This window comes from Rana temporaria, chromosome 12, assembly GCF_905171775.1.
Source record: "Rana temporaria chromosome 12, aRanTem1.1, whole genome shotgun sequence".
NCBI lineage: Eukaryota > Metazoa > Chordata > Amphibia > Anura > Ranidae > Rana > Rana temporaria.
This window is the reverse complement of record NC_053500.1, coordinates 139419914-139446439: the sequence shown is the minus strand read 5'-3', so window position 1 is coordinate 139446439 and position 26526 is coordinate 139419914. Positions and strand designations below refer to the sequence as shown.

The 26526-nt window shown below is 48.7% G+C and overlaps 1 protein-coding gene across 1 annotated transcript; it reads left to right on the top strand.

The window, feature by feature from the left end:
• The first annotated feature begins 1174 nt into the window (after positions 1–1174).
• Positions 1175–26526, top strand: GPR142 (G protein-coupled receptor 142). The gene is made up of 4 exons (XM_040330978.1): positions 1175–1344; positions 11198–11251; positions 14567–14728; positions 25475–26526. Exons 3-4 carry the CDS (start codon positions 14590–14592, stop codon positions 26347–26349), a joined length of 1014 nt encoding a protein of 337 aa, XP_040186912.1. The 5' UTR covers positions 1175–1344; positions 11198–11251; positions 14567–14589; the 3' UTR covers positions 26350–26526.

Below are 26526 nucleotides of genomic sequence, written 5' to 3'. Positions count from 1 at the left end.
CTTGGTACATAGTACAGAGTTCAGGGGTGCGCTATGTGCAGAGTTATGGGGTGCGCTTGGCACATAGTACAGAGTTTAGGGGTGCGCTATGTGCAGAGTTATGGGGTGCGCTTGGTACATAGTACATAGTTTAGGGGTGCGCTACAGAGATCTGGGGTGCGCTTGGTACATAGTACATAGTTTAGGGGTGCGCTACGTGCAGAGTTCCAGGGTGCGCTTGGCACATAGTACAGAGTTTAGGGGTGAGCTATGTGCAGAGTCCTTGGCTGCTCTTGGCACATAGTACAGAGTTTAGGGGTGCGCTATGTGCAGAGTTCTTGGGTGTGCGCTATGTGCAGAGTTCCGGGGTGCGCTTGGTACATAGTGCAGAATTTAGGGGTGCGCTATGTGCAGAGTTCCGGGGTGCGCTTGGTACATAGTACAGAGTTAAGCGGTGCGCTATGTGCAGAGTTCTTGGGTGTGCGTGGCACATAGTACAGAGTTCAGGGGTGCGCTATGTGCCACGCACACCCAAGAACTCTGCACATAGCGCACCGCTTAACTCTGTACTATGTGCAGAGTTCCAGGGTGCGCTTGGTACATAGTACAGAGTTTAGGGGTGCGCTATGTGCAGAGTTCTTGGGTGTGCGTGGCACATAGTACAGAGTTTAGGGGTGCGCTATGTGCAGAGTTCCGGGGTGCGCTTGGTACATAGTACAGAGTTTAGGGGTGCGCTATGTGCAGAGTTCTGGGGTGCGCTTGGCACATAGAACAGAGTTTAGGGGTGCGCTATGTGCAGAGTTCCGGGGGGGGGGGGGGTTGGTACATAGTGCAGAGTTTAGGAGTGCGCTATGTGCAGAGTTCGGGGGTGTGCTATGTACGAAGTGCAGAGTTCAGGGATGTGCTACCTGAACCAGAGGTGGTGGAACTGAGTGCCTTCCAGCTAGAATAAAAGCCCTGCTGTTGGGGTATTAGATTGTGACCTCTTGTGCTCAGGGGCCATTGAAAGTGCTGACTATGCAGAACTTGCTGCTGCTTCAGTAGAACGGTCTTCTGGTCGCCGGGGTTACGTTTTCCTCCTGGTGATCAATATAGAGTAGAAGGAAGATTGGGATAATATCCTGATTGTGGCGCCCCCTTCCCCGGTGAGTGATCAGATCTCTATGGAGCGTGCACAGAGCCCCATACACAAGCAGAGAGAGATAAGCAGCACACCTCCCTCGTCAGGCTCTCCGTCCTCCTCCTGATCCTGGCTCTCCTTCACATCTCGCCTGCTCTGGCAGTATCCTTGGAAATGCTCGGCACGCAGTCCTCCTCCAGAACTGGCACCCACCACCGATGTGACGCCGGGAAGGACTACAAGAGGTAAGCTCCATCCTCCAGTACCGTTATTTTTCCTTCCAATCTCCGCAGGATCACCGAAAAAACTGCGCCAAGGTCAGCAAACCCGGCGTCGGCGTCGAGTTAACCGATTTACAAATCAGCCAAATCGACCAATTGTTTTATAATTCACCGGGAGGTCTGTGTAACGAACGTTATGGGGTCCTGGAAATTACACTATCTTCGCGGCAGGGAACGTTATGGGATCCGGAACTGCGCCGTCTTCGCGGCGAGGAAAGTTATAGGATCCGGAACTGCGCCGTCTTCATTCTATGGGATCTGGAACTGCGCCGTCTTCGTGGTGAGGGACGTTATGGGTTTGGGAATTGCGCCGTCTTCGTGGCGAGGAATGTTATGGAATCGGGAATTGAGCCACCTTCGCGGCGAGGAACGTTGTGGGATCTGCAACTGCGCCGTCTTCGCGGTGAGGAACGTTATGGGATCCGGAACTGCGCCGTCTTCGCGGCAAGGAACGTTATGGCATCGGGAATTGCTCCGTCTTTGCGGCGAGGAACGTTATGGGATCCGGAATTGCGCCGTCTTCGCGGCGAGGAACGTTATGGGATCTGGAACTGCGCCGTCTTCGCGGCGAGGAACGTTATGGTATCTGGAACTGCGCCGTCTTCGTGGCGAGGAACGTTATGGGATCTGGAACTGCGCCGTCTTCGCGGCGAGGAACGTTATGGGATCCGGAATTGCGCCGTCTTCGCAGCGATGGGTTGCCACCTTGGCGAATAAGCATAGGGTTTGGTGTTTGCCCGCTTTACTCTTGGTCTAAGGGCAGGCTCCAAAATTTCCAATCGATGAGAATAATTTAAGGGTTATTCCCGATAGTCGGACGCTGACCAGAGGCGTTGCTAGGGGGGTGCGGTCCCCACCGGGTGAGACCCGCTAGAGGGGTGACACCATCCGTTTTTTTTTTTTTTAGCTGACATGCCCAGCCTGCCCTGTGCAATCCCAGCCTGCCCTGTACCACCCCAGCCTGCCCTGTACCACCCCAGCCTGCCCTGTATCACCCCAGCCTGCCCTGTATCACCCAGCCTACCCTGTATCACCCCAGCCTGCCCTGTACCACCCCAAACAGCCCTATACCACCCCAGCCAGCCCTGTACCCCCCAAACAGCCCTGTACCACCCCAGCCTGCCCTGTACCACCCCAGCCTGCCCTGTACCACCCAGCCTGCCCTGTGCTACCACAGCCTGCCCAGTAACACCCCAAACTTTCCCATGCCACCCCAACTTGCCCTGTGCCACCCTAACTTGCCCTGTGCCACCCCAATCTTCCCTATGCCACCATAACTTGCCCTATACCACCCCAACCTGCCCAATGCCACCCTAACTTGCCCTGTACCACCCCAACCTTTCCCATGCCATCCCAACATGCCCTATACCACCTTAACCTGTCCTATACCACCCCACTACACCAACCTGCCACTATACCACTCTATACTACCCTAACCTGCCACTATACTGCCCTATACTATCATTTACAGGGGATGGTTTGGGGTGTGCCCATGCGCTGCCTGCTTGGAGCTGGGCAGCCTAGGCAGAGGGGGGTGACACCATGTTTTACCGCACCGGGTGACACCAACCCTAGTGACGCCACTGACGCTGCCTAATTGGCGGACAAGAATTGACGCGCTCCTCGCAACATTTGACGCATGGCTCAAGGAACCAAACCATATGACTCTCTATTGATCCAGAGACCTCCCGGTGTGTTGGGTAATCTGAAGGATTGCCAATCGTTCCCTTTCTGACATAAACGTTCGTTGGGCCATGTGCGCAGTGCGGCTGAAAGACCGCAGCCGTCTTCGGTGGTGCCGCAATCGTCAGGTTGGTAGAAGGGACCCCCCCGTCTGATAATCTTAGGCGTGCTTAAAGTGAACTGGTCAGGGGGGGGGGGGGGCGTTCGTTTCCAATGTTTTTTTTTGGAAGCACAGGATAGAGCCAGAGGCTCTAATAGGCTTCGAAAAAGGGTGGGCTATTGTGTAACAATAGCGAATGAATATTCGCTATTATCCTCCTGATTCTCCTCCCGGCCAATCAGGAAGCGGGTCCTGAGACTCGTCACCCGATTGGCTGAGGAGAAGCAATCCTTTTCTCTCTACCCTTTTTTCTCCTCTTTCCCCCTCTCCCCCCCTCCCATTTTTTTCTTTCCTCTTTTCTTTCCCTCTTTTTCTCTCCCTCGTTTTCTCTCTCTCCCTTTTCATTATTTTCTTCTTCCTCCCTCTCTCCCTCTTTTTTCTCTTCTTTCTCTCTCTCCCCCCCTTTTTTTCTTCCCCACTTTTCTCTCCCTCTTTTTCTCTCTCTCCCTTTTCATTATCTTCTTACTCCCTCTCTCTCTCTTTCTCTCCCCCTCTCTCTTGCTCTCCTCTATCCCTCTATTCTCTCTCTCCTTTTCTGTCTCCCCCTTTTCCCTCTCTCCTCCCCCCCCCTTTTTCTCTCTCCCCTCTTTCTTTCTCTCTCTTTTCTCTCTCCCTCTTTTTTCTCTTCTTCTTTCTCTCTCCCCCCCCCCCCTTTTTTTCTTTCCCACTTTTCTCTCTCTCCCTTTTCTCTCTGTCTCTCTCCCTTTTCATTATCTTCTTACTCTCTCTCTCTCTCTCTCTCTCTCTTTCTCTCCCCCTCTCTCTTGCTCTCCTCTATCCCTCTATTCTCTCTCTCTCCTTTTCGGTCCCCCCCTTTTCCCTCTCCCCCCCCTTTTTCTCTCTCCCCTCTTTCTCTCTTTTCTCTTTCTATTTTCTCTTTCTCTCTCTCTCCCCCCCTTTTTTTCTTTCCCACTTTTCTCTCCCTCTTTTTCTCTCTGTCTCTCTCCCTTTTCATTATCTTCTTACTCCTCTCTCTCTCTCTTTCTCTCCCCCTCTCTCTTGCTCTTCTCTATCCCTCTATTCTCTCTCCCCTCTCTTATCTCTCCCCCTTATCTGTCTTCCCCCTTTTTCTCTTACTTCTCTCTCTTTTCCTCTCTTCACCTCTTTTCTCTCCCCCTCTCTTCTCTCTCCACCTCTTCTCTATCCCCCCTTTTTTCTCTTCCTCCTTTTTCTCTCTCCCTTCTCTCTCTCCTTTTTTCTCTCTCTCCCTGCCTCTCTCCCAATAAAATTATTAATAATATGTACGGACCTATTATTTTATTAATTGATTAATTTTATTTATTTATTTAATTTCACATATTCACTGACAGTTAGTTTTTACCTTCCCCTTTATCCATCATTAATAATAAATTGAATTTCTGCCCCGAATGCCCAAATCCAGAATGTTTCCTCCAATTTCTCCCCTTCAGTCACCCTCTCCGCGCTCCTCCCGCCTGTATATAGAGAGGTGTATATACCGCTCCCCTCCCCCCACATGGTTCTGATGATGAGCGCTCTATACATCGCACTCAGCGAATACACCGACATTAAGATTCAATCACCCCCAATAATAAAAGGAGAACAATCCATCTCTGAGGATTCGCCAGCACTGAGTCTGTGCGTAGCGCTGGGCTCCTCGTGGCGGATGATCGCCGTGTCAGCAATATCGTCAGCGAGTATAAAATTTCACGCAACGTCGATTCTCTGAGATACGCGACCCAACATTATCGCCGTGTGCTGGGAATATAATGAGGTCATAGATAACGGAGCGATGTCACCGGAGGACTATCTGGTTTCCCATCCGTGTTCATGGAACGCGCTGCGGGCAGGGCCGGACTTACCATTGGCCTTGACTGGGCTCAAGCCCAGGGGCCCCACCCAATAGGGGGCCCCCTTTACAAAAAAAAAAAAAAAAAAAAAATTTTTTTTTTTTTTTTTTTTTTTTTTTTTAGGGGTCCGGAGGTCCCCAGGGGCCCCCAGGGCACCGGACGGCAACCCCCCTTTTTTTATTTATTTTTTGTAAAAAAATGTTTTTTTTTTATATATTTTTTATTTTTATATATATATATATATATATATATATATATATATATATATATATATATATATATATATATATATATATATATATAATTATTATTATTATTAAAGGGCTCAGGGGTCTCCAGGGCCCCCGGACGGCAACCCCCCTTTTTTTTATTTATTTTTTGTAAAAAAATGTTTTTTTTATATATTTTTTATTTTTATATATATAATATATATACATATGTATATACAGTATATATATATATATATATATATATATATATATATATATATATATATATATATTTTATTATTATTATTAAAGGGCCCAGGGGTCTCCAGGGCCCCCGGATGGCAACCCACATTTTTTATTTTTTTTTATATATATATATATATTTTTTTTTATTAAAGGGCTCAGAGGTCCCCAGGGCCCCATGTGGCAACCCCCCCTTTTTTATTTTTTTTATAAATGTTTATTTTTTTATTTTTGTTTATTTTTTTATTTTTTATTAAAAGGCCCAGAGGTTCCCAGGGGCCCAGAGGTCCCCAGGGCCCCCGGGTTTGGCAACCTCCCTTTTTTTATGTATTTTTTATAAATGTTTTTTTTTATTATTATTAAAGGGCCCAGAGGTTTATTTTTTCTTTTTATTAAAAGGCCCAGAGGTCCCCAGGGCCCCGGATGGCTACATATATTTATATATATTTGTTTTCTTCTTTATTTCTTCTTTTTTTTGTAAAGGCCCCCCCGCTTCTCAATTTGTGGCAGCCCCCACGCTTCTCAATTTCAGGCGGCGGCAGCACCCCCACCCCCCCTAGGTTCTCTGCTTCAGGGGGCCCATGCCTTAAGCTGTGCAAGGGGCCCCAAAATTCCTGATGGCGGCCCTGCGCATACGCACGGATTCTGTGGGACTTTCCCGCACAGACAGCTTCTTCCCGCAGGGTTAATTTTCCCGCACTGCAAGAGGAGGCAGCACGGAAGCAGGAGGAACCGGAGTGGTGTGTGGAGGACTGTGGCTGCTGAAGGGAAGAAAGTCGACAGCCGGGCTAATGACAGTCTGTGGCCCCGGCTGTTGGCACAGGTGAGAGGCACTCCCCCCCTCAACAACTGCCAAAATCCCCCCCCGCTCAACAACTTTAATGCGCTCCCCCCCGCTCAACAACTTCGATCCCCCCCAATTCTCGGCTCCAGGGGGCCCCTTCAACACTCAAGCCCAGGGGCCCCCACCACCCTAAGTCCTGCCCTGGCTGCGGGAGACGAGATTACCTCCGAACCGCGAGAGCGCCGTATCCCTCACCTGTGTGCCTGAAATGGGGACCCAAAGGCAAACGTTATCTTTTCATTTTATCAAACAATCCGTATAAAGATCAAACAGAGAGTGAACAGGGAGTATACAGGAGACACATAGAGAGTGAACAGGGAGTATACAGGAGACACATAGAGAGTGAACAGGGAGTATACAGGAGACACACAGAGAGTGAACAGGGAGTATACAGATCAGACAGAGAGTGAACAGGGAGTATACAGGAGACACACAGAGAGTGAAAAGGGAGTTTACAGATCAGACAGAGAGTGAACAGGGAGTATACAGATCAAACAGAGAGTGAACAGGGAGTATACAGATCAAAGAGAGTGAACAGGGAGTATACAGGAGACACATAGAGAATGAACAGGGAGTATACAGGAGACACACAGAGAGTGAACAGGGAGTATACAGATCAAACAGAGAGTGAACAGGGAGTATACAGATCAAACAGGGAGTATACAGGAGACACACAGAGAGTGAACAGGGAGTATACAGATCAGACAGAAAGTGAACAGGGAGTATACAGGAGACACACAGAGAGTGAACAGGGAGTATACAGATCAGACAGAAAGTGAACAGGGAGTATACAGGAGACACACAGAGAGTGAACAGGGAGTATACAGGAGACACACAGAGAGTGAACAGGGAGTATACAGAATGAACATGGAGTATACAGGAGACACACAGAGAATGAACAGGGAGTATACAGAATGAACATGGAGTATACAGGAGACACACAGAGAATGAACAGGGAGTATACAGAATGAACATGGAGTATACAGGAGACACACAGAGAATGAACAGGGAGTATAAGGAATGAACATGGAGTATACAGGAGACACACAGAGAATGAACAGGGAGTATACAGATCCGACAGAGTGATTAGGGAGTATACAGGAGACACAGAGAATGAACAGGGAGTATACAGGAGACACACAGAGAGTGAACAGGGAGTATACAGATCAGACAGAGAGTGAACAGGGAGTATACAGATCAGACTGGCCTGCACAGAGTCCTGATCTTAACCCGATAGAACACCTTTGGGATGAATTAGAGCGGAGGCTGTGAGCCAGGCCTTCTCGTCCAACATCAGTGCCTGACCTCACAAATGCTCTTCTGGAAGAATGGTGAAACATTCCCATAGACACCCTCCTAAACCTTGTGGACGGCCTTCCCAGAAGAGGTGAAGGTGTTATAGCTGCACAGGGGGCGGGGCCAACTTAATATTGAACCCTACGGACTAAGACTGGGGGGGCCAATAAAATTCATGTGCGTGTAAAGGCAGGCGTCCCAATACTTTTGGTAGTATAGTGTATATTCATCCTGTATGTAGCTGGAGTGTTTGAATTACTGCTAACTCTAACCCTAAGGTGTGACTTTGGACACAAAGCTGCGGAAAGCTCTTCCCTGCGCAGTAGCTGTGCTCGGCGGCGGCGGAGGGGTTAAGGTTCCCCGGAGCTCTGATCGCACTTGAAAAGATGAAAATATATTTAATTTATTTGTCCCCGTGGGCTGCTTCTGGAAGCGGAGAGCCAGAATGCGCAACAGATTAACAACGTCAATTATTGCTAATGTCTTTATTTACTTCAAGCGATCGATAATAATTTGTGTTTAGTTTTTAATGAAATCAGCCAAGTGCAGCTCCCCGCGTGCCGCCATTAACCGCTTCCTCCCCGCCGCCTGGCACACTTCTCTCACATGCAAGAACATCGCTCACCCAACAGAAGACCTTCGTATACCTGTTAGGGACGTAGATAAGGGGGGGGGAGGGTTTGAGGGCCTGCTATAATGCAAATTCGCTTTCTCCTGAAGGCTGCCTGGGTTTGTCTCGATCATTGGGTGAGGTCATGACTACACAACACTAAAACAACGCTACTATTACTCCCACTAACATCAATGCTGGGGGGTAATTACTGCTTCCACTGACACCAATGCTGGGGGTAATTGCTGCTGCCACTGACAATGATGGGGGTGGGGGGGGGGGGTTAGCTCCCACTGACCACCAATGCCAGCAGTTTTTATTGTGGCTACTAACACCAATGATGTAAGTTACTACGATTCCCACTGACACCAATGCTGGGGGGTAATTGCTGCTCCCACTGACAACAATAATGGGGAGGGGTAATTACAGCTGCCACTGACACCAATGCTGGGGGGTAATTACAGCTACCACTGACACCAATGCTGGGGGGTAATCATTGCTTCCACTGACACCAATGCTGGGGGGCAATTACGGATTACAGTAACAACAATCCTGGGGGGTAATTACTGCTCCCACTGATACCAATGCCGGGGGGTAATTACTGCTCCCACTGACACCAATGCTGGGGGTAATTATTGCTTCCATTGACACCAATGCTGGGGGGCAATTACGGATTACAGTAAGAACAATCCTGGGGGGTAGTTACTGCTCCCACTGAGACCAATGCTGGGGGGTAATTACTGCTCCCACTGACACCAATGCTGGGGGGTAATTACAGCTGCCACTGACACCAATGCTGGGGGGAAATTATGAATCCCACTAATAACAATGCTGGGGGGTTATTACTGCTCCCACTGATACCAATGCTGGGGGTAATTGCTGCTCCCACTGACAACAATGATGGGGGAGGGGTAATTATAGCTTTCACTGACACCAATGCTGGGGGGCAATTACGGATCCCACTAACAACAATCCTGGGGGGTAATTACTGCTCCCACTGAGACCAATGCTGGGGGGTAATTACTGCTCACACTGATACCAATGCCGGGGGGTATTTACTGCACACACTGACACCAATGCTGGGGGTAATAATTGCTTCCACTGACACCAATGCTGGGGTGTAATTACGGATCCCACTAACAACAATGCTAGGGGGTTATTACTGCTCCCACTGATATTAATGCTGGGGGGTAATTATTGCTCCCACTGATACCAATGCTGGGGGGTTATTACTGCTCCCACTGAGACCAATGCTGGGGGGTAATTACTGCTCCCACTGAGACCAATGATGGGGAGGGGTAATTATAGCTGCCACTGACACCAATGCTGGGGGGTAATTACAGATCCCACTAACAACAATCCTGGGGGGTAATTACTGCTCCCACTGATACCAATGCCGGGGGGTAATTACTGCACACACTGAGACCAATGCTGGGCGGCAATTACGGATTCCACTAACACCAATGCTGGGGGGTAATTACTGCTCCCACTGAGACCAACGATGGGGCTTATTTAACTTCCACTCCCTCTTTAGGTTACCCCCCCAGGCCCTATTATGTCTAAAGCATAGAAAAGCAAAGGGGGAAAGTCGCATGCAACACTACAAGCCATGTGCCGTGAAGCGACATTGGCGCATCGCGTAATTTTCACAAACCGGTCTGGTCGCCCCGCAGTGCACCAACGTACGTGCAATAATGTGCGTTGTGTCAAGCGTTGATGTGCGCTGCGTTGTTGGGCAGCCTGTTCATTTGAAGGGCTGCCCGACAAACTACAACACAGCAAAAACTGCGCATGCCGCATCTTCAGCCACGCAATGCGTTGTCGCGCGTCGCTGCGTGTTACCCCCAACGTCATGGCGTGATTGGATCATTATCCTGGAATGTATCTTCTAGATTCCTTACAAATTTTCCAATTTGCAAAGTGCTACAATCCCCTCAAGCTTCAATGTCCTCCAATATCCACCCCAACCGGTCACACAGCCAGGGGGGGGGGGGGGCATCGCAGGGTAGAAGCTCTACGCCAACTATGAAGAAGATAATTAAAAGTCATGTGACATGTTCTGACGGCTCCCCGCGGGGACGTGTCACATGGTGCAGGATCAGGACTCATCAATGGGGACACACTGCTGCGTAATGGTTAATTAGAACGCGGAGCTCGGCGGAATAAAGCGGCTTATTGAGAGACTAATGACTTGGTGGAATGTTCTAATGATAAGGGTGACGGGGGGGAAGTATGTCGATCATTAGGATAGATACTGCGGGTACCGCGGATCCCCGATCCCCTGAGCCCTTTAGGAACTGACCATATAGCCATCTACTAGCCTTATTGCTGCCTGCAGGTTTGACTGATATCATTTTTTTTAGGTGCACCAACAGTACCACTGTGCCCCAACGATAGCCAGGTGAAGAGTTGGGATTTAAAGCAGATCTTCACTACACCACAAACCAAAAGACCGCCTAGGCAAATTAGGCGGTCGCCTAAGGCCTCACACTCACGCTGCTGTGCTCAGGCAGCATTAAGAGCCCAGCGTCCCTAACATCCAGTGAATATCGCTGACACCACCCCTTGTGACGTCAATGACCCAGCATGCCCTCAGTCAATGACGTCACAAGAGGGCGGGTTCACCAGGTGACCTCACACCAGGTGACCCCCCCGCCCCTTAGTTATTAAAGAGCAGGATCTGGGGGACGCCCACATTTATCTTCTCGTTCCCTCATTAATGAATGACTTCACCAGTCCCCAGTCATGGACGTGTGCCAGCGACCTTTCACATAGACTCCTCCACGTCTGATGGTTGGCGACCATTGAGCCATAGAACAGATGGTAGGAATAGGAAGAGCAAACACTCCCAGTGCGCTGGTGGAGGGCTCCGCCTCTAACGCATTTGGGGAAGCATGAAGAATGGATTACATGTTACAGTAAACCTGAAAACGAAATAAAATTACTTTTTTTTTTTTTTTTTAGGAAACTTCTACCAATCAAGATGTGACTCCATCTTCAAGCCTCTAGTTCCAAAAGGTAATGTGAAGTGGAGATTTCAGTTTCCTTACAAGTCTGCATGAATGAATGACTATGTGGCACAGCTGCATATATTTCAGGTTTGGATGGACGAATTAAAAACAGTTCCCATGTATTCCATCTGTGTATTTAGCTGTTTTCCTGGAGTTCATCCTTGGTATCCCAGAAGGTTTCCTCGGTCTCCTCGCCCCCAGTCATCCCATAGAACCCAACATTGTAACAAGGGCCCATTAGATCGGCGGTCAGTGGGAAAGGGACCTTCTTATAATGGTGGAGAAGGGCCCTCCTATATTGGTGGTGAGTGGAGAAGGACCTTCTTATATTGGTGGTGAGTGGAGAAGGGCCCTCCTATATTGGTGGTGGGTGGAGAAGGGCCCTCCTATATTGGTGGTGAATGGAGAAGGGCCCTCCTATATTGGTGGTGAGTGGAGAAGGACCTTCTTATATTGGTGGTGAGTGGAGAAGGGCCCTCCTATATTGGTGGTGGGTGGAGAAGGGCCCTCCTATATTGGTGGTGAATGGAGAAGGGCCCTCCTATATTGGTGGTGAATGGAGAAGGGCCCTCCTATATTGGTGGTGAGTGGAGAAGGACCCTCTTATATTGGTGGTGGGTGGAGAAGGACCCTCTTATATTGGTGGTGGGTGGAGAAGGGCCCTCCTATATTGGTGGTGGATGGAGAAGGGCCCTCCTATATTGGTGGTGAATGGAGAAGGGCCCTCCTACATTGGTGGTGAATGGAGAAGGGCCCTCTTATATTGGTGACGGATGGAGAAGGGCCCTCCTATATTGGTGGTGAATGGAGAAGGGCCCTCCTATATTGGTGGTGAATGGAGAATTGCCCTCCTATATTGGTGGTGGATGGAGAAGGACCATCTTATATTGGTGGTGGATGGAGAAGGACCCTCTTATATTGGTGATGGGAGTAGAAGGACCCTCTTATATTGGTGATGGGAGTAGAAGGTTCCTCTTATATTGGTGCTGGGTGGAGAAGGACCCTCTTATATTGGTGATGGGAGTAGAAGGTTCTTCTTATATTGGTGGTGGGTGGAGAAGGACCCTCTTATATTGGTGATGGGAGTAGAAGGTTCCTCTTATATTGGTGGTGGGTGGAGAAGGGCCTGCTTATATTGGTGACGGGTGGAGAAGGACCCTCTTATATTGGTGGTGGGTGGAGAAGGACCCTCTTATATTGGTGGTGTGTGGAGAAGGACCCTCTTATATTGGTGGTGGGTGGAGAAGGACCCTCTTATATTGGTGGTGGGTGGAGAAGGGCCCTCTTATATTGGTGGTGGGTGGAGAAGGTTCCTCTTATATTGGTGGTGGGTGGAGAAGGACCCTCTTATATTGGTGATGGGAGTAGAAGGCTCCTCTTATATTGGTGGTGAGTGGAGAAAGACCCTCCTATATTGGTGTTGAGTGGAGAAGGACCCTCCTATATTGGTGGTGGGTGGAGAAGGGCCCTCTTATATTGGTGGTGGATGGAGAAGGGCCCTCTTATATTGGTGGTGGATGGAGAAGGACCCTCTTATATTGGTGGTGGGTGGAGAAGGACCCTCTTATATTGGTGGTGGGTGGAGAAGGACCCTCTTATATTGGTGGTGGGTGGAGAAGGACCCTCTTATATTGGTGGTGTGTGGAGAAGGACCCTCTTATATTGGTGGTGGATGGAGAAGGACCCTCTTATATTGGTGGTGGGTGGAGAAGGACCCTCTTATATTGGTGGTGGGTGGAGAAAGACCCTCTTATATTGGTGGTGGATGGAGAAGGACCCTCTTATATTGGTGGTGGGTGGAGAAGGACCCTCTTATATTGGTGGTGGGTGGAGAAGGACCCTCTTATATTGGTGGTGGGTGGAGAAGGACCCTCTTATATTGGTGGTGGATGGAGAAGGACCCTCTTATATTGGTGGTGGGTGGAGAAGGGCCCTCTTATATTGGTGGTGGGTGGAGAAGGTTCCTCTTATATTGGTGACGGATGGAGAAGGGCCATCTTATATTGGTGGTGGGTGGAGAAGGGCCCTCTTATGTTGGTGGTGGGTGGCGAAGGACCCTCTTATATTGGTGGTGGGTGGAGAAGGACCCTCTTATATTGCTGACGGATGGAGAAGGGCCATCTTATATTGGTGGTGGGTGGAGAAGGACCCTCTTATATTGGTGATGGGAGTAGAAGGTTCCTCTTATATTGGTGCTGGGTGGAGAAGGACCCTCTTATATTGGTGGTGGGTGGAGAAGGACCCTCTTATATTGGTGGTGGATGGAGAAGGGCCCTCTTATGTTGGTGGTAGATGGAGAAGGACCCTCCTATATTGGTGGTGAGTGGAGAAAGACCCTCCTATATTGGTGTTGAGTGGAGAAGGACCCTCTTATATTGGTGGTGGGTGGAGAAGGACCCTCTTATATTGGTGGTGGGTGGAGAAAGACCCTCCTATATTGGTGTTGAGTGGAGAAGGACCCTCTTATATTGGTGGTGGGTGGAGAAGGACCCTCTTATATTGGTGCTGGATGGGGAAGGACCCTCTTATGTTGGTGGTGGGTGGAGAAAGACCCTCTTATATTGGTGGTGGGTGGAGAAAGACCCTCTTATTTTGGTGGTGGGTGGAGAAGGACCCTCTTATGTTGGTGGTGGGTGGCGAAGGACCCTCTTATATTGGTGGTGGGTGGAGAAGGTTCCTCTTATATTGGTGACGGATGGAGAAGGGCCATCTTATATTGGTGGTGGGTGGAGAAGGTTCCTCTTATATTGGTGGTGGGTGGAGAAGGACCCTCTTATATTGGTGGTGGGTGGAGAAGGACCCTCTTATATTGGTGGTGGGTGGAGAAGGACCCTCTTATATTGGTGACGGATGGAGAAGGGCCATCTTATATTGGTGGTGGGTGGAGAAGGTTCCTCTTATATTGGTGCTGGGTGGAGAAGGACCCTCTTATATTGGTGGTGGGTGGAGAAAGACCCTCTTATATTGGTGGTGGGTGGAGAAGGACCCTCTTATATTGGTGGTGGGTGGAGAATGACCCTCTTATATTGGTGGTGGGTGGAGAAGGACCCTCTTATATTGGTGGTGGGTGGAGAAGGACCCTCTTATATTGGTGGTGGGTGGAGAAGGACCCTCTTATATTGGTGGTGGGTGGAGAATGACCCTCTTATATTGGTGGTGGGTGGAGAAGGACCCTCTTATATTGGTGGTGGGTGGAGAAGGACCCTCTTATATTGGTGGTGGGTGGAGAAGGACCCTCTTATATTGGTGGTGGGTGGAGAAGGACCCCCTTATATTGGTGGTGGGTGGAGAAGGGCCCTCTTATATTCTTTTCTCTTTACAGCGCTGCACTGATGTCGACTGACAATGATCCCTCTACAGAACACCAGCGACACTCCACCTCTGGGGGACGAGGGGGAGGGAGGGAACACGGACCCCTCTTCATGTGTGTTGGGCTACATCCCTGTGATTTATTACAGCATCCTTCTCGGGCTTGGTCTACCAGGTAAGTCTTGGCATAAAGTAACAAAAAATGTATAAAAAAATTAATAAAAGTACCGTAAAAGAAAAAAAATAATTGACAAAAAAAATGACTTGATTGGTCCACAGTCATAAATCTCTGCCTTGTTCTGGGTCAAATCCTAACCATATCTCCGATGTAAGAAAGAACAATTCGCCGCAAGATCACCGTTATCGGCGGCAGGAGAGGGCCCACCCCCCCTCCCGCGCTCCTCCGCCGCTTACCGGAGCCGTCGGTAGCGGCGGAGGCGATCGGGTCCTATCTGTGGCTGGGTATGGATACGAGTGAGGGGGGAAGATGGCCCCCACCCGTCTCCATACCATAGCATGGCGGAAGCGACTTTAAAAGGTCACTCCAGCCCATGCGTCTTAAAGGGCCATTTTATTTTTGTAATTTTTTTCAATACTTATTATTTTTTTTATTTTTTTTTATTGCATTTTAGTGTAAATATGAGGTTTGACGTCTTTTTTGACCCCAGATCTCACATTTAAGAGGACCTGTCATGCTTTTTTTCTATTACAAGATGTTTACATTCCTTGTAATAGGAAAAAAAAGTGACACAATTTTATTTATTTTTTTAAAACAGTGTAAAAATAAATAAAATCAAGTAAAATAAATAAGAAAAAAAATGAAATTTATTTTAAAGCGCCCCGTCCCGACGAGCTCGCGCGCAGAAGCGAACGCATACGTGAGCAGCGCCCGCATATGAAAACTGTGTTCAAACCGCACATGTGAGGTGTCGCCGCGATCGTTATGGCGAAAGCGATAATTCTAGCCCTAGACCCCCTCTGTAACTCAAAACATGCAACCTGTATCATTTTTTAAACATCGCCTATGGAGATTTTTAAGGGTAAAAGTTTGACGCCATGTCTCAAACGGGCGCAATTTTGAAGCGTGAGATGTTGGGTATCAATTTACTCGGCGTAACGTTATCTTTCACAATATGAAAAAATAAATTGGGTTTAATAAAAAAAAAAAAGTGAATTTTCTCCCAAAAATAGTGCGCTTGTAAGACCGCTGCGCAAATACGGTGTGACAAAAAGTATTGCAACGACCGCCATTTTATTCTCTAGAGTGTTAGAAAAAAAACGTATTTAGCCAGAATCATGAAACTTACGACAGGTGTATCAGTAGATACGCCGTCGTAAGTCTGAATCCGCGCCGTCCTACATTTAAGCGTATTCTCAAACTGAGATACGCTTAAATGCTGCTAAGATACGACCGGCATAAGTCTCCTACGCCGTCGTATCTTGGCTGCCTATTTACGCTGGCCGCTAGGGGCGTGTACACTGATTTACGCCTAGAATATGTAAATCAGCGAGCTACGCCTATTCACGAACGTACGCATGCCCGTCGCAGTAAAGATACGCCGTTTACGTAAGGCGTTTTCAGGCATAAAGATAAACCACCATAAATATGGTGCAGCCAATGTTAAGTATGGACGTCGGAACAGCGTCAAATTTCTCACGTTTTACGTTGTTTGCGTAAGTCGTCCAAGAATGGGGCTGGACGTAAATTACGTTCACGTCGATAGCATTGAGTTTTTGCAGTGTAATTTAGAGCATGTGCACTGGGATACGTCCACGGACGGTGCATGCGCCGTTCGTTCGAAGCGTCATTTACGTGGGGTCACAATTAATTTAAATAAAACACATTTGAATTAGGCGGGCTTACGCCGGCCAAATTACGCTACGCTGCCGCAACTTACTGAGCAAGTGCTTTGTGAATACTGCACTTGCCCATCAAAGTTGCGGCGGCGTAACGCAAATTAGATACGATACGCCCGCACAAAGTTACGCCGCCCTACTTGAATCTGGACAATAATGTTTGGGGGTTCAAAGTAATTTTTTAGCAAAAAAAATAATTGTTTTTAACGTGTAAAACACAGAGTCTGAAAAACAGGTTAAGTCCCCGGAGGGCTCATCACCCCGGCAACCTGGGCTGACACAGCCGCGAGGCTGATTACGCTGGGAGAGCTGCTAATTATCACATTACTCTTAATTCGGTTATCAAATGCTCGTAAAACGATTGAGGAGCAGAGCGGGCGTAGAACGCGGAGGATTATCTGGCACTTTGCGCAGGAAGCACGGATCATCGGCCGGGCCATTATTAACCCTCATAAAAGGGGCGATAGGGGACGTTTAACCTTCCATCAGAGCTTAATGAGCCCGAGGGCCACGCATGAAATATTCAGGAGCCGCAAGACGCTCCGCACATGAGTAATAGCATATCAAGGAAGCAAAAAAATAAAATATGGGAGTTCTTAAAGGGGAAGTATACCAGAAATACAGTGCCTTGAAAAAGTATTAGGACCCCCTTGAAATTTCCCCCATGTTGTCATGTTACAACCAAAAACGTAAAGGATTTTTTGGGGATTTTATGTGAGGGACCAACACAAAGTGGCGCATAATTGCGAAAGGAAAATGATGAATGGTTTTTAACCACTTGCCGCCCGCCAATGACAGATTGACGTCGGCAAAGTGGTTGTAGAATCCTGACTGGACGTCATATGACGTCCTCAGGATTCTGAGCCGCTGCGCACCACCGGGGGCGCGCATCGCGGCGATCGTTGTTGCAGGGTGTCAGTCTGACACCCCGCAACACCGATCTCGGTAAAGAGTCTCTCACGGAGGCTCTTTACCACGTGATCAGCCGTGTCCAACCACGGCTGATCACGATGTAAACAGGAAGAGCCGTTGATGGCTCTTCCTCACTCGCGTCTGACAGGCGTGAGTAGAGGAGAGCCGATTGGCGGCTCTCCTGACAGGGGGGGGGTTCGCGCTGATTGTTTATCAGCGCAGCCCCCCCTCGGATCGCCACACTGGACCACCAGGGAAGGGCAAACAAAAAAAAAAAGTCTGGAAAAAAAAAAAAAGCATTAAAAAATAAAAGATGCCAATCAGTGCCCAGAAATGGGCACTGACCGGCAACATTGGTAAATCAGTGCCACCCCACAGTGTCCATCAGTGCCACCCCACAGTGTCCATCAGTGCCACCCCACAGTGTCCATCAGTGCCCAGTGCCCATCTGTGCCACCCATAAGTATCCATCAGTGCCACCCATAAGTGCCGCCCATGAGTGCCCATCTGTGCCGCCTATGAGTGGCCAGTGCCGCCCATAAGTGCCCATGAGTGCCGCCCATGAGTGCCCATCAGTGCCGCCCATGAGTGCCCATCAGTGCCGCCCATGAGTGCCCATCAGTGCCGCCCATGAGTGCCCATCAGTGCCGCATACCAGCGCCGCCAATCAGTGCCACCTCATCTGTGCCCGTCAGTACTACCTCATCGATGTCCATCAGTGCCATCTCATCAGTGCCGCCATATCAGTGCCCGTAATTGAAAAGAGAAAACTTACTTATTTACAAAAAAAATAACAGAAAAAAAAAAAACGTAATTTTTTTTTTTACATTTTCAGGTCTTTTTTTTAGTTGTTGCGCAAAAAAAAAAATTGCAGAGGTGATCAAATACCACCAAAAGAAAGCTCTATTTGTGGGGAAAAAAGGACGCCAATTTTGTTTGGGTACAGTGTAGCATGACCGCGCAATTGCCATTCAAAGTGCGACAGTGCTGAAAGCTGAACATTGGCTTGGGCGGGAAGGTGCGTAAGTGCCTGGTATGGAAGTGGTTAAATAAATGTGTGAAAAGTGTGGGGGGTACATTTGTATGCCCCCCCCCCCCCCGGAGTCAATACTTTGTAGAACCCCCTTTCTCTACAAGTCTTTTTGGGGATGTCTCTACCAGCTTTGCCCATCTAGAGAGGGACATTTCTGCCCATTCTTCTTCTTTGTAAAATATCTCAAGCTCTCTCAGATTGGATGGAGAGCGTCTGTGATCAGCAATTTTCAAGTCTCGCCACAGATTCTCAATGGGATTTAGGTCTGGACTGTGACTGGGCCATTCTAACACATGAATAGGCTTTGATCTGAACCAGGGGTCTCCAAACTTTCTACTTTCAACAAAGGGGCGGGCATCTGAATTACAGCATATTTTTTTTTTTTTTGGAAGCGCCTGATTTGAGCCGCAGGCTCGAATAGGCTTCAAAATTGATAAATAGCGGGCGCAATGCTGTGCGTTCGCTGTTTTCACAGTGTTGTGTTAAATCGCTTCCCTAACACTGACCCGCCTCTCAGCCAATCAGGTGCTCGGGTCTGGTTACCCTGTCACCTGATTGGCTGAAGCGTCCAATCATAGCAGAGATGACGGGAAGAGGACGGGAGAAGACATGGAGGACTCAGAGCGTGGAGGACAGCGCCGAGACAGGTAAGTGCCGGGCGGGGGGAGGCACACTGGCAGCATTTGATGGGGCACAGTAGTGGCAATTGATGGGCACACTGGCAGCAATTGATGGGGCACACTGGCAACAATTGATTGGGCAGAGTGGTAACAACTAATGGGCACAGTGGTGGCAATTGATGGGGCACACTGGCAGCAATTGATGGGGCACACTGGCAGCAATTGATGGGGCACACTGGCAGGATTTTATTGGGTACAGTGGTGGCAACTGATGGGCACAGTGGTGGTAATTGGTGGGCACACTGGCAGCAATTGATTGGGTACAGTGTGGCAACTGATGGGTACAGTGGTGACAATTGATGGGGCACACAGGCAGCAATTGATGGGGCACACAGGCAGCAATTCATGGGGCACACAGGCAGCAATTCATGGGGCACACAGGCAGCAATTCATGGGGCACACAGGCAGCAATTCATGGGGCACAGTGGTGGCAACTGATGGGCACACTGGCAGCAATAGATAGGCACACTGGCAGCAATTAATTGGGCACACTGGCAGGATTTTATTGGGCACAGTGGTGGCAACTTATGGGCACAGTGGTGGCAACTTATGGGCACAGTGGTGGCAATTGATGGGGCACACTGGCAGCAATTGATGGGCACACTGGCAGCAATTGATTTGGAACAGTGGTGGCAACTGATGGGCACACTGGCAGAAATTGATGGGCACACTGGCAGCAATTGATGGGCACACTGGCAGGATTTTTTGGGCACACTTGCAGCAATTGATGGGGCACACTTGCAGCAATTGAGGGGGCACACTTGCAGCAATTGATGGGGCACACTTGCAGCAATTGATGGGGCACACTTGCAGCAATTGATGGGGCACACTTGCAGCAATTGATGGGGCACACTTGCAGCAATTGATAGGGCACAGTGGTGGCAACTGATGGGCACACTGGCAGCAATTGATGGGCACACTGGCAGGATTTTATTGGGCACAGTGGTGGCAACTGATGGGCACAGTGGTGGCAATTGATGGGGCACACTGGCAGCAATTGATGGGCACACTGGCAGGATTTTTTTGGGCACAGTGGTGGCAATTGATGGGCACACTGGCGACAATTGATGGGTACAGTAGCTGCGTTTGATGGCGCAGTGGTGGCAATTGATGGGCACACTGGCAGTAATTGATTGGGCACAGTGGCAGCAATTGATTGGGCACAATGGTGGCAACTGACGGGCACAGTGGTGGCAATTGATGGGCACACTGGCAGCAATTGATGGGTACAGTCAGGGCCGAGACAAGGGGTGGCTGCTCCTGGCGCAATGGTTTATTGCAGGGATGGGGCATCCTGACCCTAACCCTAAAGGAAAGGAGGGGTGCAGAATGGCATCTTTGCCCTGGGCGCTGGAGGACCTTGAGCCGGCACTGGGTACAATAGCTGCGTTTGATGGCGCAGTGGCGGCAATTTATGGGCACAGTGGCTGCGCTTGATGGGGGTTTTTTTTCAGTTTGTTTGCATCAGCCACCACTGCATTTACTAGAACGCTTTTTCTCGAAAAGGATTTAAGGGATTTATACACATTCCAATTAATGACGTCTTGAGATTGGTAGAAGCTTGCCGATCGGCACAGAAAATCCACTTAGCTGGAAGAGGGACAAGAACAGCACAGGCCTGGGGCAGCGGGAGACGAAGGCGAAAGCTTTATTGTCTTCTTACGACACAAGTAGGAAGCCGCGTTCCTTCCGCTGACGCCGTTTACTCAAAATAATGAGGTTACAGGACGTCATCTTGTATTGTTTAGGTGCCGGCGTCACCAAAGGGGTCACTACAACCGCCTAACTAAGCAACCAATGAGAAGACAGACCATAGCAACATGTGATAAAACATGGAGATCCAGCAATCCTACTCATAGCAACAGTTCTTTTTTTTTATTATTATTGATAAACCCACAATGCTAAAACTGATACGAGCAGGGCAGTAAGCCCCCCCCCCTTCCCTTGACTCCGCCCCGTACCCACCTCCGAGCACCGTTCCTTGGGTCCAACCCATACCCACCTCCCAGTACTGCTCCTTTTAGAGAATACAGAGCCAAGTACTTTGTATGGAATCTGTTATTGATATCAAGAAAGGCAGTAAAATAGATCTAGACACCCCAGCGACAATAGATCCCTTCCAGCAACAATGCATACCCAACAGCCAGCATCAATAGACCCTTCAGCAGCAAGCAACATTAGACTCCCTCCCTCAACAGTAGATCTCTCCCAGCAACGATTGACCCTCAAGCAAAATAAGACCCGCCCCCAGCAACAATAGACCCCCCCTGCAACAAAAAAAAATACATCCAGCAACAATAGATTCCCCAGCAGCCAGCTACAAAGACCCTTCCCTCAGCAGTAGATCCCTCCCATCAATGATTGACCCCCCCCCCCCTCCTGCAACATAAGACCCACAGTGGTGGCAACTGATGGGTACAGTGGCAGCAATTGATGGGCACACTGGCAGCAATTGATGGGCACACTGGCAGCAATTGATGGGCACACTGGCAGCAATTGATGGGCACACTGGCAGGATTTTATTGGGTACAGTGTGGCAACTAATGGGCACAGTGGTGACAATTGATGGGGCACACTGGCAGCAATTGACGGGCACACTGGCAGCAAGCCGTCGTATCTTAGATATGTTTAAGCGCATCTCTGTTTGAGCATACGCTTAAACATAAGTCGGCGTAGATTCTGAGTTAGGTCGGCTTATCTACTGATAAGCCAGCCTAACTCTTTCTGAATCTACCTAGACCGTGCGTACGCGGCATAACAGAAATTCCCAAAACACGGCCTGTTGGAGGTACTCGAGGACCGGGTTGAGGACCGCTGCTCTAGAGAATTCAGGTACATGTGCAGCAGGTAGAGGTGTCACCTGGCCTGCCGCCATACGTTGCTTACGATCCTCTAGCGGGCGCCCAGCGCGGTGCGCTGTGGGGTTATCAGTGTGTGTATTTGCTTTAGGGAACATGGAGATTGTGCCATAGCTGCATCTCCATAGTGAATGTAGGAAGACGTGACTCTGAGCACTGAGCAGAGAGCTGGTCTATGTCAGGAGCACCGTAAGTAATTTCTCATTGCGCGGACATGGCGGTGGACAGCTGGAGAGGAGTCGTTGATATTACTGCTTGGACACACACATACATCTTACACTAATTGGCTGCGTGTCATTCGCAGCTGTTATAAGGGTCGCTGCCTGCGGCAAACATCTTTTCTTTTTCCGGCGCAGCCAATATCGGCGTCCCCTGTGCTGTGTGATTGCTGTACTCTGAACAGCACACAACCGTTTTCTAAGATCGTAAATACGTCTGTTCATCCTTATCAAAGCCCCCCTTACATCCCCAGCAAACTGCCCCCTTTCATCAATTACCCCTTTAAATCATTTGTCCCAATCGGTGTGCCCCTTACACATCAGTTGCCCCCATCAGAATTCCCCCGTACAATAATTGATTGCCCCCATCAGAATCCCCCCGTCCAATAATCGATGGTCCCCATCAGAGTGGCTTCTTACATTACAGGCAGTGCAGAATTATTAGGCAAATTAGTATTTTGACCACATCATCCTCTTTATGCATGTTGTCTTACTCCAAGCTGTATAGGCTCGAAAGCCTACTACCAATTAGGCACATTAGGTAATGTACATCTCTGTAATGAGAAGGTGTGTGGTCTAATGACATCAACACCCTATATCAGGTGTGCATAATTATTAGTCAACTTCCTTTCCTTTGGCAAAATGGGTCAAAAGAAGGACTTGACAGGCTCAGAAAAGTCAAAAATAGTGAGATATCTTGCAGAGGGATGCAGCACTCTTAAAATTGCAAAGCTTCTGAAGCGTGATCATCGAACAATCAAGTGTTTCATTCAAAATAGTCAACAGGGTCGCAAGAAGCGTGTGGAAAAACCAAGGCGCAAAATAACTGCCCATGAACTGAGAAAAGTCAAGCGTGCAGCTGCCAAGATGCCACTTGCCACCAGTTTGGCCATATTTCAGAGCTGCAACATCACTGGAGTGCCCAAAAGCACAAGGTGTGCAATACTCAGAGACATGGCCAAGGTAAGAAAGGCTGAAAGACGACCACCACTGAACAAGACACACAAGCTGAAACGTCAAGACTGGGCCAAGAAATATCTCAAGACTGATTTTTCTAAGATTTTATGGACTGATGAAATGAGAGTGAGTCTTGATGGGCCAGATGGATGGGCCCGTGGCTGGATTGGTAAAGGGCAGAGAGCTCCAGTCCGACTCAGACGCCAGCAAGGTGGAGGTGGAGTACTGGTTTGGGCTGGTATCATCAAAGATGAGCTTGTGGGGCCTTTTCGGGTTGAGGATGGAGTAAAGCTCAACTCCCAGCCCTACTGCCAGTTTCTGGAAGACACCTTCTTCAAGCAGAGGTACAGGAAGAAGTCTGCATCCTTCAAGAAAAACATGATTTTCATGCAGGACAATGCTCCATCACACGCGTCCAAGTACTCCACAACGTGGCTGGCAAGAAAGGGTATAAAAGAAGAAAAACTAATGACATGGCCTCCTTGTTCACCTGATCTGAACCCCATTGAGAACCTGTGGTCCATCATCAAATGTGAGATTTACAAGGAGGGAAAACAGTACACCTCTCTGAACAGTGTCTGGGAGGCTGTGGTTGCTGCTGCACGCAATGTTGATGGTGAACAGATCAAAACACTGACAGAATCCATGGATGGCAGGCTTTTGAGTGTCATTGCAAAGAAAGGTGGCTATATTGGTCACTGATTTGTTTTTGTTTTGTTTTTGAATGTCAGAAATGTATATTTGTGAATGTTGAGATGTTATATTGGTTTCACTGGTAAAAATAAATAATTGAAATGGGTATATATTTTTTTTTTGTTAAGTTGCCTAATAATTATGCACAGTAATAGTCACCTGCACACACAGATATCCCCCTAAAATAGCTAAAACTAAAAACAAACTAAAAACTACTTCCACAAATATTCAGCTTTGATATTAATGAGTTTTTTGGGTTCATTGAGAACATGGTTGTTGTTCAATAAAAAAAATAATCCTCAAAAATACAACTTGCCTAATAATTCTGCACTCCCTGTAGTTGGGTTGTCCAAAAATATCTGGCTTCTTACATCAATTGCCTTGATCAGAGTGCCCCTTTACATCAAGTACCCCATTTACATCAATTGTCCCAATCAGAGTGCCCCCTGCATCAAGTTAGCCATCAGAATGGCTCCTTCCATCAATTGCCCCTGCCAAAATGACCCCTACAATAAATGCCCCATCAGAGTGGCTTCTTATATCAATTTCCCCCATCAGAGTGCCTTGTTTCATTAAAACCCCCACCAGAGTGGCATCTTACATCAGAATGCCCCCTTAAATCAAATGACTGCATCAGAGTGCCCCCTTACATCAATTGGGCTTTCCAAAAATGTCTGGCTTATTACAATAATTGCATTTACTCCGCACCTCAGGCCAGACGCGGTATGGCACACGGCTTTGGCCTGAATCCTGCTCCTTTTGCGAGACAACACTCGCAAACCGAGTCAGGATATTTCAAAATACAGCGACCGTGTTGCAAAACGCTTGTTAACCGCGTTACTCGCAATCCGAGGTTCCACTGTACTCTGACTGTATGCTCATTCCCAGTATGTTGTGCAACAAAGTTTAGGATATAGGGGCCAGATTCACAAAAGAGATACGACGGCGTTTCTCCTGATACGCCGTCATATCTCTGTTTCTATCTATGCGAATCATAGAATCAGTTACGCATAGATATCCCTAAGATCCGACAGGTTACACTGTCGGATCTTAGGATGCAGTACCGCGGCCGCCGCTGGGGTGAGTTTGCGTCGTAAACCAGCGTCGGGTATGCAAATTAGGAGTTACGGCGATTCACAACGGATTTTCACGTTCGCTACGTTGCCGCTAGTCTAGTTTCCCATCGCAAAGTTAGTTGTCGTTTTTGGTGCCTTAACTTTACACAGCAATCGTATTGCTGTATAAAGTATGGCCGTCGTTCCCGCGTCGAAATTTAAAAAATAACGTTGTTTGCGTAAGCCGTCCGGGAATACGGAATTACGCTACGCGCGTCGCCGCTCGAAAAAATGACGTCACTTTGCGCAAAGCACGGCGGGAGTTCGGAAACGGAGCATGCGCGGTAGGTCTGGCGCGGGAGCGCGCCTAATTTGAATGGCACACGCCCATTTGAATTGGCCCGCCTTGCGCCGGAGGCCGCCGGCGTAGTTTTCATCGCAAGTACTTGGTGAATCAGGCACTTGCAATGAAAAATTGCGGCGGTGTAACGTATCAACGATACGTTACGCCGCCGCTCACCTACGTGAATCTGGCCCTAAGTCCCTAAGAACGAGACAACAATTTCTCATATTTCTTTGCTGACAGGTTCTCTTTAACATACACAAGAGTCATAAGTATGTACAATGAACATTTTGGTCTTTTGTCTCCTTCCAACAGTCAACATCTTGACAGCTGTGGCCCTCTCTAAGTTGGCATCCAGGACTAAGAAGTCGTCCTACTGCTACCTCCTGGCCCTGACTACCTCCGACATCCTGACCCAGATCTTCATCATCTTTGTAGGCTTCATCCTGCAGACGGCCATCCTCCATCGCAAGGTGCCCAACGCCTTCATCCACATGGTCAGCGTCCTTGAGTTTTCATCCAATCACGCCTCCATCTGGATCACCGTCATCCTCACAGTTGACCGATACATAGCACTTTGTCACCCGCTTCAGTATCGCTCCCTTTCCTACCCAGAACGCACCCGCAAAGTCATCATGATCGTGTTCCTCTCGGCTTTTGTGACCGGAATTCCATTCTACTGGTGGAGCGACATTTGGAGGGACCCCCGAGCTCCGGGATTGTTGGATCGATTCCTCAAGTGGGTCCACTGCTTTATCATTTACTTCATCCCATGTACCATCTTCCTCCTCACCAACACGGTCATTGTTCTGAGGCTCAGGAGGAAGTCCGAATCCAAGCGCTATCGGGTCCGCATCGGCAAGACCACGGCCATCCTTATGAGCATCACCACGGTCTTTGCCGTTCTCTGGGCTCCCAGGACCGTCGTCATCATCATTCACATGTACGTGTCTTCGGTCCACAAGGACTGGAGGGTCCACCTGGCCTTGGACATCGGGAATATGTTGGCCCTCCTGAACACGGCCGTCAATTTCTTCCTGTACTGTTTCGTGAGTCGCCGGTTTCGGGACACGGTGAGGGAAATCCTAGGTATGCAGAGGCCCTGCCGCGTGGTGGAAGGGAAGAAGAGCCACAGCGACTTCTCCGACTCCTTGAAGGCGGCGGAGATCCCACAGGCAACAGTTATCTGAGTCGAGAGAGAGACGCCATCAAGAGAAATTGTGTTTCCTCCCATGTTTGATAATTGCACCGTTCTGTTTTGATTGCATGTGTTCTTGCGTGCATGAAGTCTATACTAACTATAAAAACCAAAATGGCGTCTTCTTCAGTCATTAAACGTTATCCAAAAAAAAAGTCTTCTCGGGAAT

Coding starts and splice junctions, on each gene's coding strand:
- GPR142 (XM_040330978.1), top strand. CDS start 14,590: ATGATCCCTCTACAGAACACCAGCGACACTCCACCTCTGGGGGACGAG. Junction 14,729..25,474: donor TCTCGGGCTTGGTCTACCAG/GTAAGTCTTGGC, acceptor TCCTTCCAACAG/TCAACATCTTGACAGCTGTG.